We start from the raw sequence: 18,698 nt of genomic DNA, 5'->3' as shown, positions 1-18,698 counted from the left end.
TTGTCCTACCTGCTAATGATTCTGGCAAATACAGGGTGGCCCAAAAGTAGGTTTACAGTTATTCAACTATCTCTTTCGCATTCATATATTAACAGTTTAGATCTTAATTATAAAAAAATATGAAACTATTACTCTATGCTAATTTAGTTAATTTTGTCAAGCTCCCTTTTCAGTTTGTAATTTTTTTTTTTTTACAGGAACGGTAAAGTGTGAGCCATGGGAAACAATTTAAACCAAGAGCAAAGAAAGTGAATACTAAAGTGGATTTCTTTTTTGGGCAGGATTGTTGTAAAGAACAAGGTTTATGAGCAGAATCCCTAAACAGTAAATGACTTAAAAGATTACATTTCTGATGCATTCACTGAAATTGATGGAGATTGGAATTTGTGCCGCACTGTGTGTCAGAGAATTCTGAAGAGGTTTGAAGAATGTTGCAATGTTGAAAGAGGACATTTTGAGCATCTGAGAGACTAAACATTGTCTGTTTAAGATGTGCATAAAGAATATGGTTGTAAGATAGAAATTTAAATTTAATAAAATGTTTTAAAAGAAATTTAAAGTGCCTACATGATAGCTGTAAACCTACTTTTGGGTAACCCTGTATTACATCTTGAACAACTCAGGAAGACACGAGTCAACAAGAGAGCCTTTATGTGGTCACTTAACCTGCTAAAAATAGCAGTAAATCTTTGTCAAATCACAGCCCATCGTCAAAAATAAAAAAAGGTAACTTTTGATAAAGTGGTCCTAGTTTAAAAAAAAAAAAAAAATGTGGGATGGTCATGGTCAGAATACCTTTAATTATAGATCAGCTTGATCAGGATTGACCAAAGGTTATTCAAGACCACAGGAATGACCAGGATAGAGCCGAGGTTAATCAACAACTTAAGGAGGCTGTCCGAGCGTGTTCATTGCCATAGCAGTTGTCTGGCTTCCGTGCTAGTGGCCCGTAAATGGCACTATTTGAGCGTAATCGTTACCAGCGTCGCCTTCTAGCACTTGTGCTGGTGGCACATTAGAAAATCATTCGAGCGAGGTCGTTGTCAATGCCTCTGGACTGGCTCCCGTGCAGGTGGCACATAAAAAACACTTTTTTGAGCGTGGCCGTTGCCAGTAGCACCCGACTGGCCCTTGTGCCGGTGGCACGTAAAAGCACCCACTACACTCTTGGAGTGGTTGGCGTTAGGAAGGGCACCCAGCTGTAGAAACTCTGCCAAATCAGATTTGGAGCCTGGTGTAGCCATCTGATTCGCCAGTCCTCAGTCAAATCGTCCAACCCATGCTAGCATGGAAAGCGGACGTTAAACGATGATGATGATGATTTACTGAGATTAAGCTGTGAAATTAAATGACACCTAGTTTTCTCTCCATACACTCTTCCAATTCTTCTGCCCTCATTCACATCTGCTCACCTCATACCATGAGGGGTTCACACAGACACCCCCATCATCACTAGTTGTATCTCTTATCAGCCCCACTTTGATTACCCACTAACCTCTCTTCTAAATTGTGAGTTGCATTGCGGCCCTTCTAAAGCAATAAATCTCTTCTGCTGTGGCCCCCTTACCCTCTGTCATATTTTAACCCCTTGACTCGTGACATAAAGCTGCTGATCTTGGAGTTCATAGTCCTGTAAGCTGCATGGCAACCTCACTAATACTTGTGGCATGGAAAAGCATGTTGTACATGCTGTAAAGTGGTTGGTGATATGAAGGGCATCCGGCCATAGAAACCATTCCAAGACAAATACTGGAGCACAATGCAGTCTTTGAGTCCATTGGATCCTGTCAGACCATCCAACTCATGGAGTGCCACCAAGATCAACTCAATCTTATCTTGATTCATTCTCTGCTCTGTTCTCTCATTGAAAATACAAATCTAGTTATTCAATTACATCATGAACCAAATTCAAAGGATATGAGATATATCACAGTAAGTCATCTCTCTCTTCTCTCTCTCTATATATACATATATACGGCGGGCTTCTCTCTCTCTCTCTCTCTACAGACACACAGAAGCAAACAGTGGATTTTTTTTTTCTTGTTCTCTTACCTTTTGGCCCAACTCATCACCAGTCTCGACAACAGTGACAGAGCTCTGTGAGCAATTCCCAGAACTATTTGTGGACTGCAAGCCAGTTGATGAATCACTTGTTCCCTGCCATTGGCTCTTCTCCAGCCACTGCTCATTTGAATAACTGGGTTTCTTGCCAAGGTACTTTTTCACTGCCGGGTGAATCGATGGTACAGCACTGCTATAGGGTTTCTGAACAAATAAAAAGAACAACAATATATTATGGCTGCCTGTGATAAGAAGCTTGCATCCCAACCACGTGGTTCCAGGTTCAGTCCCACTGTGTGGCATTTACTGTCTTTTACTATAGCCTCGGCCCAATCAAAGCCTTAATTGGATTTGGTAGATGGAAACTGAAAGAAGCCTGTCATGTGCATGTGTGTGTGAGTCCCACCTTTGCTTGAGAACAGATGTTGGGGTGTTTACGTCCCCCATAACTTAACAGTTCGACAAAAGGGACCAACAGAATAAGCACTAGGCTCACAAGGAATAAGTCCTGGGGTCAATTTGTTCAACTAAAGGCGGCACTTATTTTATCGACCCCGAAAGGATGAAAGGTAAAGTCGACCTCGGCGGAGTTTGAACTCGGAACGTATCTACAGGCGAAATACCGCTAAGCATTTTGTCTGCCAGCTCACTGCCTTTATGTATGTGTGTGTATATATATATATATATATATATATATATATGATGTCTATCATTTATCAACAGGGACCTTATTCTTTTACTGGTTTGCGGTCATGCTGAAGCAGCATCTTGCAATGTTTTAGTCACCTATATCAACCCCAGTGCTTCGGTCTTTATCAATAATGGGTCTCGAGAAGATGGGTCTTCTTCTTAAGTACAACATAATGCCAAAGACAATGACCGAGGCCTTTGGCGATATGCCGTGCTTGAGAAGAAGACCCATCAACCTGAGTAAATTTGCAGCTGTGGCAGATACTGGTGTCACGTAAATGGCATCTGTGCCTATGGCACATAAAAGCACCCATTACACTCTTGGAGTGGTTGGTGTTAGGAAGGGCATCCAGCCATATAAAACTAGGCCAAATCGGAGTGGAGTCCGGTGCAGCTTTCCAGCTTACCAGCCCTGGTCAAACTGTCCAACCCATTCCAGCATGGACAAAAGACGTTAAATGATGATGATGATGATAGATGTAGAAAGAGACAAAACTCTACCTGGTACACACTTCATCAATGTCCCTTGATCGTTTTTATTGAATATCTGAGTGTAGCTTAAGCTATATCACTTTCTCTTAACCCTTCACCTTTCCCTGTATCACGTAATCCACAGGATATATTTCATTGATGTCTATGCATTATATATGATGCACTCTCGGAGTGGTTGGCGTTAGGAAGGGCATCCAGCTGTAGAAACTCTGCCAGATCAGATTGGAGCCTGGTGCAGCCTTCTGGTTCACCAGTCCTCAGTCAAATCATCCAACCCATGCTAGCATGGAAAGCGGATGTTAAACGATAATGATAATGATTTCCATTTCTTTTTTTCTTTTTGCAACCATCAGAATAACTCAAGACTTGTGAAAGGAAATCTTTATATTATTCAGAAGGTTGAAACAAGGTGAGGGTGCATGGCTTAGTGGTTAGGGCATTTGGCTCACGATTGTAAGGTCGTGAGTTCAATTCCCAGCGACGCGTTGTGTCCTTGAGCAAGACACTTCATTTCCCGTTGCTCCAGTCCACTCAGCTGGCAAAAATGAGTAGTACCTGTATTTCAAAGGGCCAGCCTTGTCACATTGTGTCATGCTGAATCTCCCTGAGGATTATGTTAAGGGTACACGTGTCTGTGGAGTGCTCAGCCACTTGCACGTTAATTTCACGAGCAGGCTGTTCCCTTGATCGGATCGACTGGGACCCTCATCGTCATAACCGACGGAGTGTTTCAAGAAAGAAGGGCTAATTAAAAGCCTGAAAACAAGCAGGGATGTTTAGGGCAAACTTATGAAAGAATACTTTGGTCAGGCAGAGGGTTAAAGCAAGTTCTTTGGGAATTTATACCAGCATACACAAACACTGATGCAGGAACACACATGCATACACGACACTTCTGCACAGTTTCCATCAAAACTGGGCCCCAGGTGCTATGCAGTGGGCTTAAAACCGGAACTATGTGGTTGCAAAATAAGGTTCTTAACCATGTCTCTTAGATCGTAATGAAGAACTTGCATTGATAATAGAGACAAATATAGCTGAAGGTATATGAAAGGAGAGAGTTCAGTTTCAAAAGGTGTGTATTTACCTGTGGGAGATTTCCTATGGAATCATTTGAGTAATAATTAGCAACAAGACATGCCCTGAGCCGATCCAGCAGGTGACGAGTTTGATAGATGGACTGCAAAAAAAAAAAAAAAACATAAAATGCTAAAAAGTGAAATATATACAAAAATGAAATTACAAAGGTGTTATAATTTAAAAAAACATTGGATAATTAGATTATCATAATTTAATGTCCATTTTCTAGGGTGACATGGGTTGGACAACTGGACAGGAGCTAGCAAGCTGCAATAGGCCACAATTGTCTGTTTTCGTTTGGTTTCTATAGCCTGATGCCCTTCCTAACACCAGTCACTTTACAGAATGTATTGGGTGGTTTCTATGTGACACCAGCACTGGTGCTATCTACAGGGCATCAGCATGTAAAAACACCTGAGTTTCATTATACACACCACATTTTAATTGCTTTTTTTCTTCAATTACATTTTTAGATAAAGTAAGGCTATTCTACTAATATTCAAAGACAAACACATCAGCATCATTGTTTAACGTCCACTTTCCATGCTGGCATGGGTTGGACGGTTTGACTGAAGACTAGCAAGCCAGGAGGCTGCACCAGGCTCCAATCTGATCTGGCTGTGTTTCTACAGCTGGATGCCCTTCCTAACACCAACCACTCTGAGTGTGTAGTGGGTGCTTTTTACATGCTACCAGTGCTGAGGCCAATCAGGCAGCACTGGCATCTACCATGCTCAAATGGTGCTTTTTATGTGCTACCAGCATGGGAGCCAGACAGGAAGCACTGGTATCGACCACACACGAATGGTGCTTTTCTACATGCCACTGGCACGGGTGCCAGTCAGGCAACACTGGCATCGGCCACAACTACGATTTCGCTTGACTCAAGCACATGTTTAAGTCTAATCAGAAAGACTGCTGCTCTTCCTTTTTCTCAAAGAATCTTACATCATTCACATTTAAATCTTAACTATTAACTTATAATTCATATTTCTATACATGTTGCAATGAGACATTTGTCCTCTAAAGAAAATTTTCCCGTGTGCACTCTGCATGTTTATGAAGCATTACAAGAAATAAGTGGAGAAATTTATGTACGTCAGGGTCATATTCACAAGAGATGGGAGACAGGAGGCTGAATGGATAACAGATGCTAGAACTGCTGTTACTGGCCCAGTAATACACCAGTGCCATTTCCAGCATTTGATCCTCAGAAGAGGGTACATTGGTACAAAAAGCCAAACTTACTATCTTAAATTTGGCTTCTGCGCTTGTCCTCATGGATGACCATGAATGTTGGGTAATATCCAAAAGACAAGTGGCCGAATTGGAGTTCCTCTGAAGGATTTCTCGAGTAACAGTACTCAAAAGGGTGTGTAGCTTAGAGATCAGGGAGTCCCTCTAGACTGAGCCTGTAATATGGACATATGATAAGCACTCCATTGCTTACGACGTCGAGGGTTCCAGTTAATCCGATCAACGGAACAGCCTGCTTGTGAAATTAATGTGCAAGTGGCTGAGCACTCCACAGACATGTGTACTCTTAACATAGTTCTCGGGGAGATTCAGCGTCACCACAAAGTCTAACAAGGCTGGCCCTTTGAATTACAGATTCAGCAGAAACAGGAAGAAAGAGTGAGAGAAAGTTGTGGTGAAAGAGTACAGCAGAGTTCGCCACCATCCCCTGCCAGAACCTCGTAGAGCTTTAGGTGTTTTCGCTCAATAAACACTCACAACGCCCAGTCTGGGAATCGAAACCGCAATCCTATGACCACGAGTCCGCTACCCTAATCACTGGGCCATTGCGCCTTCACACATGATTAGAATGCCACAGGAAACCAATCAGCAAGAAGACCTAAGGGAGCAACCAAGAATGAGATGGATAACATCCATAGATACAGTTGGGAACTCAACCGGAAAGTGTAACGATGGTTGCTTTTGATAGGACCCTATGGAATGGGTGCCTGAAGACTCTACCCCAACAACCCTTCCAAGGATAGGGGGTGGAGAAAATGGACGGAGATTTTTACACAAATCCATTTTCCTAGAAGTTACAACTAAACACACAAACCATTATCTGATGGCGCAGTGGTTAAGCAACTGAGTCTCTCTTTCATAATGTTGTGGGTTCAATCCCTGGTCCAAGAGGTACATTGTATCATTAGACAAGACACTTAACTTCAGGTTGCTCCAATCCACTCAGCTGGCACAAATGAGTCAGCACCAAATCAATGCAACAGCATTTTCAAAGCCCAGCGATACAACCAAAATCATTAACATCAGATTTGTGTAATCCACGTTGATATATTTTAATCAGGTAAAAGACAGATCAGATTTCCAATGAAAGCAACATCGGATGTAATGAAATTCATGCCTTGATCAAAAGCATTATCAACATCAGACGCAGGAGTGGCTGTGTGGTAAGTAGCTTGCTTACCAACCACATGGATCCGGGTTCATTCCCACTGCGTGGCACCTTGAGCAAGTGTCTTCTACTATAGCCTTGGGCTGACCAAAGCCTTGTGAGTAGATTTGGTAGACGGAAACTGAAAGAAGCCCGTCGTATATATGTATACGTGTGTGTTTGCATGTCTGTGTTTGTCCCCCCAACATCACTTGACAACCAATGCTGGTGTGTTTGCGCCCCCCCGTAACTTAGCAGTTTGGTAAAAGAGACCAATAGAATAAGTACTAGGCTTACAAAGAATAAGTCCTGGGGTCGATTTGCTCGACTAAAGGCCGTGCTCCAGCATGGCCGCAGTCAAATGACTGAAACAAGTTAAACAGTTATCATTACATGCAGTGATTTTGACTTACCTGGTCAATAATATTCAGTTCATTTTCTTTCTCTTTAATCTCAATAGTAATCTGTTTCTGAATTATCTTTTCAATCTTCTGGATGGTTTCAGCTTTCGCTGTAAATATATAAGTTTCATATATAGACACATCACCATTTCTACTCCTACCACCCTCATTACCATCATTTTAATATCCTCTTTTACATGCTTGCATTAGTCAGGGCAGATTTTCTATAGCTGGATGCTTTTCCTGTCACCAACTCTCACCAGTTTCCCAGTAAAGTAATAATTCCCCATGACTAGACATGTTCTCAAGGAGCACCGGAAATGAAAAATACTGTTTGAATGACAGGGATACTTGCTTACATCATGTGATGTCAAGGCAAAGAGACAGTAACACACACATGCAGGCTTCTGTCAGTTTCTGTCTACAAAATCCACTCAAGTCTTTGGTCAGACCATCACAAAAGATTTACTGAGGAGGATATCAGTAATGTCAAGTGTGTAATATACATCCAAAGGAAAAGGCAGCGAGATGGCAGAATCGTTAGCATGCCAGGCAAAATGCTTAGCGGTATTTCGTCTGTCTTTTTTATGTTCTGAGTTCAAATTCCACCAAGGTCGACATTGCCTTTCATCCTTTTGGGATCGATAAATTAAGTACCATTTGAGTACTGGGGTCGATCTAATCAACAGGCCCCATCCCCCCAAAGTTTTGGACCTTGTGCCTAGAGTAGAAAAGTATACACCCACAGGAAGATGGTAAGCTGGCAGAATCCTTAGCACACCGGGGGAAATGCTTAGTGGTATTTCATCCATCTTCAAGTTCCGAGTCCAAATTCCACCAAGGTCAACTTTGCCTTTCATCCTTTCAGGGTTGATAAAATAAGTACCGGTTACACACTGGGGTCAATGCAATCAACTTATACTCTTCTCCGAAATTTCAGGCCTTGTACCAAAATTCAAAACCAAAAGGACGAAATGGCAGAAATGCCAGCACATTGGAAATTTGCTTAGCTGCATTCCTTCTTTCTCTTTACTTTCGGGTTTTAAATTCTACTGCGGTCATCATCCCTTTAAGGGATCAATAAAATAAGGTAAGTCAAATACTGAGATAAATGTAACCAACTTGTTCCCTCCTGCAACAATAAAAAATTGCTGGCCTCAAACCCTGCAACATACTGGCATACTGTTCAGGAGAAATGCTATGATCTTAGTCACATGTAAGCCATGGAAACCATGTAAGCAGTCTAATGAGTCATAAGGCTTGGGGAAAATTTTTAAATATAAATCTATTAGGACATGGGGACACTACATGTAATCATTAGGGGAAACTATTACATCAGATGCAGGATTTCTGAGCGTGGCCGTTGCCAGTACCGTGTGACTGGCCCTCGTGCCGATGGCACGTAAAAGCACCCACTGTACTCTCGGAGTGGTTGGTATAAGGAAGGATATCCAGCTGTAGAAACTCTGCCAGATCAGATTGGAGCCTGGTGTAGCCATCTGGTTCACCAGTCCTCAGTCAAACAGTAGACTGAAGTTGGTGTAAGATGTAGTACATTAGTGTAGGATGTGGAAGAACTATGAAGGATGGAAGGAAATGAGTTTGGTACGATTGAACCAAATTCGACGACTGGCACCCATGCCAACCTCTCCTCCACTGGACACTAAACTTTGCTTGCGAAGACCTGTTGGGGCAAGTGAAATCGAAATCGTAATTGAAATAAATTCGATGAGTGGCACTTGTGCCAGTGGAGCACTAACAGCACCGTCTGAGCGTGATCATTGCCAGAGCAGCTGTCTGGCTTTCGTGCCAGTGGCATGTAAATAGCACCATTTGAACATGATTGTTACCCGTGTCGCCTTACTGGCACATAAAAAAACATTCAAGTGAGGTCATTGCCAGTGCTGCTGGCACGTAAAAAACACCATTTTGAGCGTGGCCGTTGCCAGTACCACCTGACTGGCCCTCGTGTCAGTGGCACGTAGAAGCATCCACTACACTCTCGGAGTGGTTGGCGTTAGGAAGGGCATCCAGCTGTAGAAACTCTGCCAAATCAGATTGGAGCCTGGTGCAGCCATCCGGTTCACCAGTCCTCAGTCAAATCATCCAACCCATGCTAGCATGGAAAACGGACGTTAAACGATGATGATGATGGATATGCCATGTTTAATTGTATGAAAGGCAGGGCACAAGTGAATCTAACTTTTACCTGAGAATATACCTTAAGAATGTAAAAATATAAAACAAAGTTATGTAGACCTATAGGCTATCTTAGGACCAAATCTACTTACAACCAGTCAGTCGGAACCAATTGTGGTCATAAGTCGACAACAACCTGTAATGGTGGTGGGGTGGACTGAGTACGTGGTCCCAATGAAATATGTCTGTGAAAGGGGTTAAAACAAACTGTACTCACCGTCCTTCTCTATAAGTCGCTGCTTCTTATTTTGCTGCTCGCTCACATCTTCATAATCGGGGTCAACATTTAAATAGCCACGCTTACTGCTCATGTCTGACCTTCAACTTGGTGGACTCACATCCTGAAAGCAAAACAATGTCACACACTTTTTATTTGTTTCAGTCATTTGACTGTGGCTATGCTGGAGCACCGCCTTTAGTCGAAACAAATCAACCCCAGGACTTATTCTATGGGTCTCTTTTTGCTGAACTGCTAGGTTACAGGGATGTAAACACACCAACATCAGTTGTCAGGCAATGCTAGAGGGACAAACATATATATACATCGGCATGTAAAAAGCACTATCCGAACATGGCTGATGCCAGTACCCCACTGACTGATTCCTTTCCTGTGCCGGTGGCATGTAAAAAGCACTATCCGAACACAATCGATAACAGGACTGCCTGACTGGCCCCCATGCCTGTGGTACATAAAAAGTACCATCCGAACATGGCCGATGCCAGTACCCACTGACTGGCTCCCATGCCGGTGACACGTAAAAACCACTATCCAAATGCAATCGATGCCAGGCCCACACGATTGACTCCCATGTCTTCCTGGGTTTACCTCTTCCACAGGTTCCTTGCACAGTCAGGGTGTGGCACTTCCTCACACAGTTGACCTCATCCATACGTAACACGACAATACCAGCACAGTCGTCTCTCTTGCACACCACATTTGATGCTTCTTATGTCCAACTTTTCTCTCAGGGCACTTACAAGTCGTCGTGTATGCACACTGACATTACACATCCAGCAAAGCATACTAGCTTAATTTCTTTCAACCCTACGCATGTCCTAAGCAGTCATGGCCCATGCTTCACTGCCATGTAACATGGCAGTTTACACACATGCATTATACATTCTACCTTTCATCCTGAGCGAGAGGCCTTTAGTTGCCAGCAGAAGTAGGAGCTCTCTAAACTTTGCCCAGGCTATTCTTATTCTAGCCACTACACTCTCAGAGCAGCCACCCCCACTACAGACTTGGTCGCCTAGGGAGCAGAAGTTATCAACTACATCTAGTTTTTCCCCTTGGCATGTGATGAAATCTGTTTTCTGTACTTCTTCAGTGTTTATTGCCCCTGTGCATCTGCCACACACACAAAAAAAAAAAACATCTTCCCAGGTAACCTTCCTTTGATATTGTTGCACCTTTTATGTGTCCATAGCTTACACCAGGTACATCGTGTGAAGTTTCAACCCATGCCTTTTCTACAGATCAAGCAGGGCCATCTACCTGAAGGGGTTTGTGATTTGGTAGCCTTCCTACTTCCTAAGACTTTGGTTTTTGCTAGGTTAACCCTAAGGCCCTTCGATTCTAGACCTTGCTTCCACACCTTAAACTTCATCTCTAGTTCTGGCAGTGACTTGGTTATTAGAGCAAGTTCATCAGCATAGAGGAGCTAACAGCCTGTCTTGAGTTCCTGTTATTGTCTGGTGGACTATAATGAATAAGAAGGAGGATGAGAACTGATCCTTGGTGAACCCCTACTTCTACCCAAAATTCTTCACTATACTTACTGACTGCATCCTTGCACAGGGCTTGTACACCTCTTACCAACCACTCGTCTATCCCCAGTTTCCGCACTGACCACCAGATAAGGGATTGGGGGACCCTGTCAAAGGCTTTCTCCAAGTCAACAAAAGCCAAGTACAGAGGTTTATCTTTGGCTAGATATTTCTCCTGCAGTTGCCTGACCAGAAATATAGCATCAGTGGTGCTTTTCCCTGGCACAAAACCAAACTGCATCTCATCTAGGCTAACTCTCTCCCTAATTAGTTAGGTTATGACCCTCTCTGTAACTTTCATCACCTGATCCAATAATTTGATACCCTGTAGTTATTTCTGTCTAAAGCATCACCATTACCTTTATAACAGTTGACTATGGTGCTGCTACACCAGTCATTGGGTATGATTCCTTCGTGAACTACCAGATTTAAGATGTGAGTGACAAGACCATAACCCACACCACACAATATTTTAAGCATCTCAGCAGTGATTCCTGATGGGTCAGGTGCTTTTCTTGTCTTCATATCGTTAATTGCTTTATCTACCAGGGTACTGTCGATTCGGGTAGCTGGTCCCTCAATTGGGTCAACCTTTGGCAGACTCTCCTCCTCCCATTCATTCTCCACATTCAGTAATCTTTCATAATGGCATCTCCAAGCCTCTTTCTTTGCAGAATCATTAAACGCAAGGGCACCATACCATCATCCATGCGGACACATTTCTCTATGACATCACTGTTTTCTCTCACATACTGTCTTACAATCCAAAATACTTCAGTTCTTTGGTCCTCATGTCATTGAGCATTAGTAAACTTCTGCTACTCCCTTGGCTATATATACCTGTCTCCTAGCTTCCCTTTTGCCTATCTGATTCAGTCTCCTGCTACCCCCACTTTTCCAGGCCTTCTAGGCCTGTTTCTTTGCTCTAATGTACCAACCACAGATTTGGTCCGTGGCACTCAGCAAGCTGTCTCAGGAATTCCCAGCAGGAATGAGAGAAAATCTATGTACCAGAATGGCTAGAGGAATGTTGAGGTGGTTTGGCCACATGGAGACGATGGATGAGGAGCAGATGGTAAGAAGGGTGGTGAAGGTAGAAGTGGTAGGCAGCAGATCCAGAGGCAGGCCTCGGTTTGTGTGGATGGATAGAGTGAGGAAAGCTTTGGTGGTGGTTAGAGATGTTGGAGTGAGAGAGAGGCAAGGGAGTTTATAAATGATAGGAAAGCTTGGAGAGTGTTTGTGGATGGATGAGAGAATCAAGGTTGCTCAAAGGGGTATGGAACCAGCAGGATGCGGCGGGGGTAAACCAGCATATGGTGTCGGGCCCTGCTGGTGATATTGGGGGTTGCGTTCTATGCCTTGACCTGAGCATAGGACGGGGCTCGGAAATTAATGGAATGTCAGGTGTGTCTTGTGACTACCCCATCATTTAACATCCACTGTCCAAAAATGGGGAATAAGCCTGAATATATATAAAAAAAGATTACGATAGTTGTAAATGAGCATCACTATCGTATAGAAACATGTCCAGCCATGGACAAACATCAACTTGATAGAAACAGGAGAGGGTTAATTATATGAAGGGCATTCAACTAGAAAACCTGCTTCTATGAACTCCGTCTGATCCATGCAAGCATGGGGCAAAAATGGACGTTAAAACAATGATTATGATGTCAAACAAACCTTTTGTTAGAATATTTCTGTTGAAAAACACAGCCTTTATTTCGATTAGTTTTGAAAATAATGAAAACTTTAGTAAAATATCTGTCACTATTAAGCTGGTGTCCGCTACTTTTTGAGTTCAAATTCCACCGAGGCTGCTAGAGTACTGGGGTCAATGCAATCGACTACTCCCTCCTCTTAATTTCAGGCCTTGTGCCTATCGTAAAAAGGATTATTAAGTTGATGTTTGGAACACAAATACTCATATTTTGGTGGAAGGTTTAAATTTAGATGACTAAACATTGCGTTTATATCATAGAACCAGAGGCGGTTTCGGGTGGATCGGTATTAATAAAGTGAAGTCTCCTCAACTTCGTTAGGGCTTGTGGTTTAATGAGTATTGATAATAGTACTGTTCAAAATTAACATAGCTCGACATTATTTATACATCGTGTCGTTTCAGGTTTATTGAAATAAGCTGTAGTCGCACGCGATATTTTACTAAATGATCAAGTTTAAATACTAAGCAAATAGCTACCTTAAATAGTTTTCAATCAATACGTAAAATGCATCCAATGCTAGAATAATGAAAAAAATTATTGCACGAAGGGTCCCAGATGAAATTGGGAAAGAAAAACAGTAATGATGAGGAAAAAATATAAGATTGCTGTCATACGAAATAATTAATAAGGAATGATGTGCGTGCAGGACAGTGCTGAAAGAGGGGAGTCTTCTGCCAGTAGTGAAGTTGATAATGTAAACAAGGTCTGGACATTGATTAATTGAGGTGCGAGACGAAATGGAAGCAGGATCTGGTGTTTCCATGACGATGATAATAACAGCATTCTGTCGGTGATCAATTATGTTGCTTTTATTTCCCAAGATGTAATAATTGTTGGGAGCGAGTAATTTCAGTTCGGGCACCATTAATAACGTAAGAATGTTTGACCAAGAGACCAAGCGGAACTTGGATATATATATCTGTTATATATCAGTTCAAATTTACAGCAAACAAAAGATGAAGACAGGTGAGTGAACACGCAGGTATATTCACACACACACATACATACGCGCACACCCACATATATAAACACACAAACGCGCGCACCCATATATATATACACACACCCACCCATATATATATGTATATATATATACACACACCCATATATATATATATATATATATACACACACCCATATATATATATATATATACACACACACACACACACATATATATATATATATATATATATATATATATATATATATACACACAGGTATATATGTACGTATATTTGTAATTATAACTACATTCCCTGCATGTGTGTATACACACACACACACATATTACAAACTATCTTATATTTTGCTTGGAGATTTTACTACACAAATCACTAAATCTGGAATTTTTATTTATAAAAACCCCAAATAAAGGAGTTCATTTCTTCGAATTCATCAAGAATTGACCGAAACCTACAAATAAGCTATATACTGCCAGTAATCGAACATAAATACCTTATATATATTTAATAATAGAACTAAATTAAATTAAAATAAAGAGGCAGGAATTTTTGATGTTTCTACCAAACACGTGTTTTCAATATTAGTTTCTTTTAAGTAGGCAGAAGGCCAATTATTGTATGAAACGAGTATAAAATCGGGTAAATATTCACCGGTATCAATCATACTGATATTCATTCTATTTACTAACAGAGGGATTGTAATTTGGTGAGATTAAAACCCTTAAAAGGGAGACGAGATAATAAAATATTGATAAATATTTAGTCCAGTACTTTGACAACCTGTTCTAAGACATTTAAAATATTGGATAGGATGGACGAATTTGGAGTATTTGAGAGCAAAATATATATATATATAATAACAATAATAATAATAATAAATAAAATAACTAGGGATACTTTAATTTCTGGGTTAAAACCCCGAAGGGGTTCGTTTGAAGTTAGGGTTTCACTGTTCCAGGGAGTTTGTGGTGGATGAAATAAATACCAGTGCTAGACTGGTGTGAGGGGAAAAGGGTTAAAAATAGGGCCTTGTGGTTAATAGATAATTAATTAATATTGATCGTTAGATAGAAAATAGAAAAGATTTATTGCAGGAGAGAGGAGAAGAGTCTTTTAAGAGTAAGTTTCGATTCTAAGAGGTGTTTACGACACCACGAGGACAGACACCGGATGATCTAAAGCTGTCATAATTAGCATAGTTTATTTATGGTGATGATCCGACAGCTAAATTGATTGTAATTTATCCGTTTGAAATGCATGATAATATAAAAAAATTGATATATTAATGCAAGATAACCGTATAATATATTAAAGTGTACAAACGGGGTACTTACTTAAACATGATATGAAACAGTATGGTAGACGCCATGATGGTTGAAATTGACACAAAAGACACGGCACGGCTGGATTGGATGAGCGAAGCATTTAAAGGGACCTCAGACGAATTACATTAAGAAAAAATAATTAGAGTATTACCAGGAAAATTATAAGGGCTAATTTAAATTGTTCTTAGTAGTTTCTGGGATAAAGTAGAAGGGATTTGAGGTTTTAATTGGAATATATGAGGGGAAAGTGATATATATACATGGTCTTATGATGAAGATATAAAACGGTTTGAGTGAATGAAAAGTGGTGCGGAAGATGGTGTGTTAAAAAGTAAACAAACTTCTCTCAATTAAGACTCTGTAAGTGTGTGCGTGTGTTTGTGTGTGTATGTGTGTGTGTGTATGTGTGTGTGTATGAGTGCGCGTATGTGTGTATATGTGTGTGTGTTCACGCGCACGCACACACACGCTCACACAGACACACATGTGTGTATACTTGTATAGTTATGTGTATATATCTGTGTTTTATATATGTTTTATATATATATATGTTAAGTTTTACACGGAAAAAGTTGATAGTGACTTCGAAGTTTCGGCTTGCTCGCCGTCATTTGACTGTCAGCCTATGTTTTTTTTTGTTTTTTTTTTTACAAAAATTAATGAACTTGTATACTATTTTCTTTTTAAAAAGTACTGAGTGGTCTTTCAGTTTAATGTTAAATTCTTTTAATATATTATCTTATTTTATTCTGTTTAATTTTAGCTGAATAAGTAAATGGATATTCATTGGTTTCAACGATAGTTACTCAGTTATTCGGTCACAATCATTATTTATTCACTGAATTAGATTTTAAGCGGACAACTATTAAATAATAATCCGGTAGAATCGGCGTTATTCAATGTGATATTGTTGTACCTTTCGAATTACAGAGTCCATCCGATTGGCTTTGCCCAAGTTTTCATCCATCTATCCGTTGACAAGGCATGGGCTCAACTCGAAGCTATGATTGAAAGATACTTGTCTATGATGCCACACAATTGGATCGAACCAAAGACATAATGTTTACGAAGCTAAGTTTTAAATCAGTCGGCCATGTGATACAGCGCGGGTTATGCTAAAAGCTGTCACTTTGGTACATTTGGTATATTCCATTCTGTTGCAAGTTTTCGCACTGTAACTATTGAATTTATATAGATTTTATCAAATATAACGAGGTGAGAATGGAAGGATTTAGTAAAGCTGATTACTCGATATCTAACAGTAGGAGTGACAATAAAGTTGTTAAAATTCAATCAAAGAAAAGTCGGCGATATTTAAGTCTTATCAAGATACTTGAAACACGAACGCACGCACACATGTATGTATGTATGAATGTATTATGTATGTATGTGTGTGTATGTATTTATGTATGTGTGTGTGTATTTACATAGGTATATGAACAGTAATCCCTCGACTATCGCGAGTGTTCCAAAATCCCCCGCGATATGTGAAAATCCGCGAAGTAGAAACAGTGCTGTACTGTATATTTTCTTATTATTATTTTGGTAATTTGTATATATTTATTTTATAATAAACGCAAAACAACACCACGGAGCTATCGACGTAAGCTTAAATAATAAACCGCGATGAGTGAACCGCGATATGTCAAGAGATTACTGTATGTATGAGTGAACGAACGAAAGTAGTATTCAACACATTTGGAAGGAGTTGCATATTTTGAAAAAAAAAAGTTTGACTTAGCTCCATATGACTTACAGTTTCGTGGATGTATACGCAGAGTTGAAGCATTGGTGTAACCAAGATGTTCTGAAGATCTGAAGAGCTAGTCTTCTATATCTGCATTGATTTGTAATTGTACAATTGTTCTGTGCAGTGTGGAGCATGCAAATGATTTATTATACACTGAAATTATTATTACACGATGAAAGCTACGAAACAGCCGTAATCCTACGTATATCAAATGGTTAAATAAATATATTCACTTCTCATACTTCTTGATTTTGTATTTTATAGTTTATATACTGGTCATGAAATAATTTCTTAGATTGGATCTCTAGGATTTCAGCTGCAGAGGACTCTATAATTGTACTCGTCCTTATTGGTTTACTTTGTGGTATAATAGCCGGGTCTACGAGAAGAGCTTTCTGTGATTGCCACAAAATTCCATGAATTTATATATTGCACTATAATTTTATATAAGTCAGGAGTGAGTCTGTGGTAAGTGACGGATACCTTTGTATCTGGCCAGGGGTTAGTTAACTTTTTTTGTTACCACCTCAGTAGTAAGATCAGGTTGGAGAAGAGGTACCTGTCACGAGACAGATTCATGAGAAGATGGAAACCTGTGGCGAGGAAGCTGGGAGTGTTTGGCACCAGGTAAGTGGAAGCCAAAAACAAGGGAGAGAAAAAGCAAGGGGTCTACCCTGGTGGTCGGATGCCTATCCTTCAGGAAAGCCATTACAAATTGCATCTGTAATGAGCAATGCTTTAATCGAACATTGTAAATATAATCAAATTATTATTGTATATTTAAAAATTGTAAATATTTAATCGATACAGCTACTTCACCCCTTTTATGTTTGTCCGTCCTTGTTCGTAGAAGTGATGTTGGCCAACATCAAGGAAGCAATACTAATACAGAAATAAAGGGTAACAGAGGTTCCCGTTAAGGCTATGCTAAATAATCTCAGATTCTCTTTCAGATTTCAAGTGAGGCGCAACACTATAACTTAGAGCTACATACAGCAATGAAAACAGGAAGCAACGCCGTAAAGAAGTCAACTGAAATTATTTGAATGGTCTGAGCCATATCTGAATAGAAGAAAAAAAATACAGGTATAAACCTGAATAGAAGAGAGAAAAAAATAAAACAAAAAGAAAACTATTCTAAAATATTTCCGTGATCTAGTTGCTTCCTAAATTAAAATTGTAATAAACACTGGCTTTATGCTCGTCATTTATTTATTTACTGGGCACTGTTAACTCTAGTTACAGACGTGAATATCCAACTAATGTAATCTACTACGTGAGATGATTAAAAATGGATGTACACATTAAGTTGGATTAACGCTTCTCTCGGAGACCCCTATTTACACAATATTTATCACTACCCACACGACAGATGTTCTCCATTCATGTGCGATACTTGAATGAAAAGAAATAATCTTTAACAGGATTTGTGACTAACAATAAACTGTCTTCCTTCGGGCTTTGGTTATGATTAATCCTATGTTACTGTGGTAGTCAGTCATATATTTTTCTTAGGCTCTTCACAATGTGAGGTAGGATGCGTGTGTAGACAATGATCGCGTTAAAGTTTGAGCCTCTGAGTATCATATTAACCTGCGTCGTTATAATTACAATTATATATATTTAATAGATTAATGGATCAACGTTCAGTGAATATAACGGTTAAGAATCTTCGGTATGTGACAACTCGTTGAGTCGTCACTGATTGGTGACTAACTAACTTTTTGCTTGGGGTTTATGCTTTTATAACTATTTTGAAGGATAGACATATCATTGAGAACAATAGATTTAGTTGGTGGTCTTGTTATCTCTATTCCAGCTTTTGGTGAAGTAGAAG

The 18,698-nt window shown here is 40.1% G+C and overlaps 1 protein-coding gene across 1 annotated transcript in view; it reads right to left on the bottom strand.

Annotated features, from left to right (window-relative positions):
- LOC106883150 (YEATS domain-containing protein 2) overlaps window positions 1–15,393 on the bottom strand; it is a 37,266-nt gene extending 21,873 nt beyond the window's left edge. The window contains exons 1-5 of the mRNA XM_014934054.2: window positions 15,121–15,393; window positions 9,545–9,668; window positions 7,141–7,238; window positions 4,331–4,423; window positions 2,053–2,265 (exon numbers count right to left, since the gene is read on the bottom strand). Of these exons, the coding sequence (XP_014789540.1) occupies window positions 2,053–2,265; window positions 4,331–4,423; window positions 7,141–7,238; window positions 9,545–9,638 (498 nt within the window). The 5' untranslated portion in view covers window positions 9,639–9,668; window positions 15,121–15,393. The remainder of the gene's footprint in view (window positions 1–2,052; window positions 2,266–4,330; window positions 4,424–7,140; window positions 7,239–9,544; window positions 9,669–15,120) is intronic.
- Between the last annotated feature and the right edge of the window lie 3,305 nt (window positions 15,394–18,698).

Source organism: Octopus bimaculoides, chromosome 6 (genome assembly GCF_001194135.2).
Source record: "Octopus bimaculoides isolate UCB-OBI-ISO-001 chromosome 6, ASM119413v2, whole genome shotgun sequence".
In the NCBI taxonomy this organism is placed as follows: Eukaryota; Metazoa; Mollusca; class Cephalopoda; order Octopoda; family Octopodidae; genus Octopus; species Octopus bimaculoides.
The sequence above is the reverse complement of the archived record's forward strand: the minus strand, read 5'-3'. Positions and strand labels throughout refer to the sequence as shown.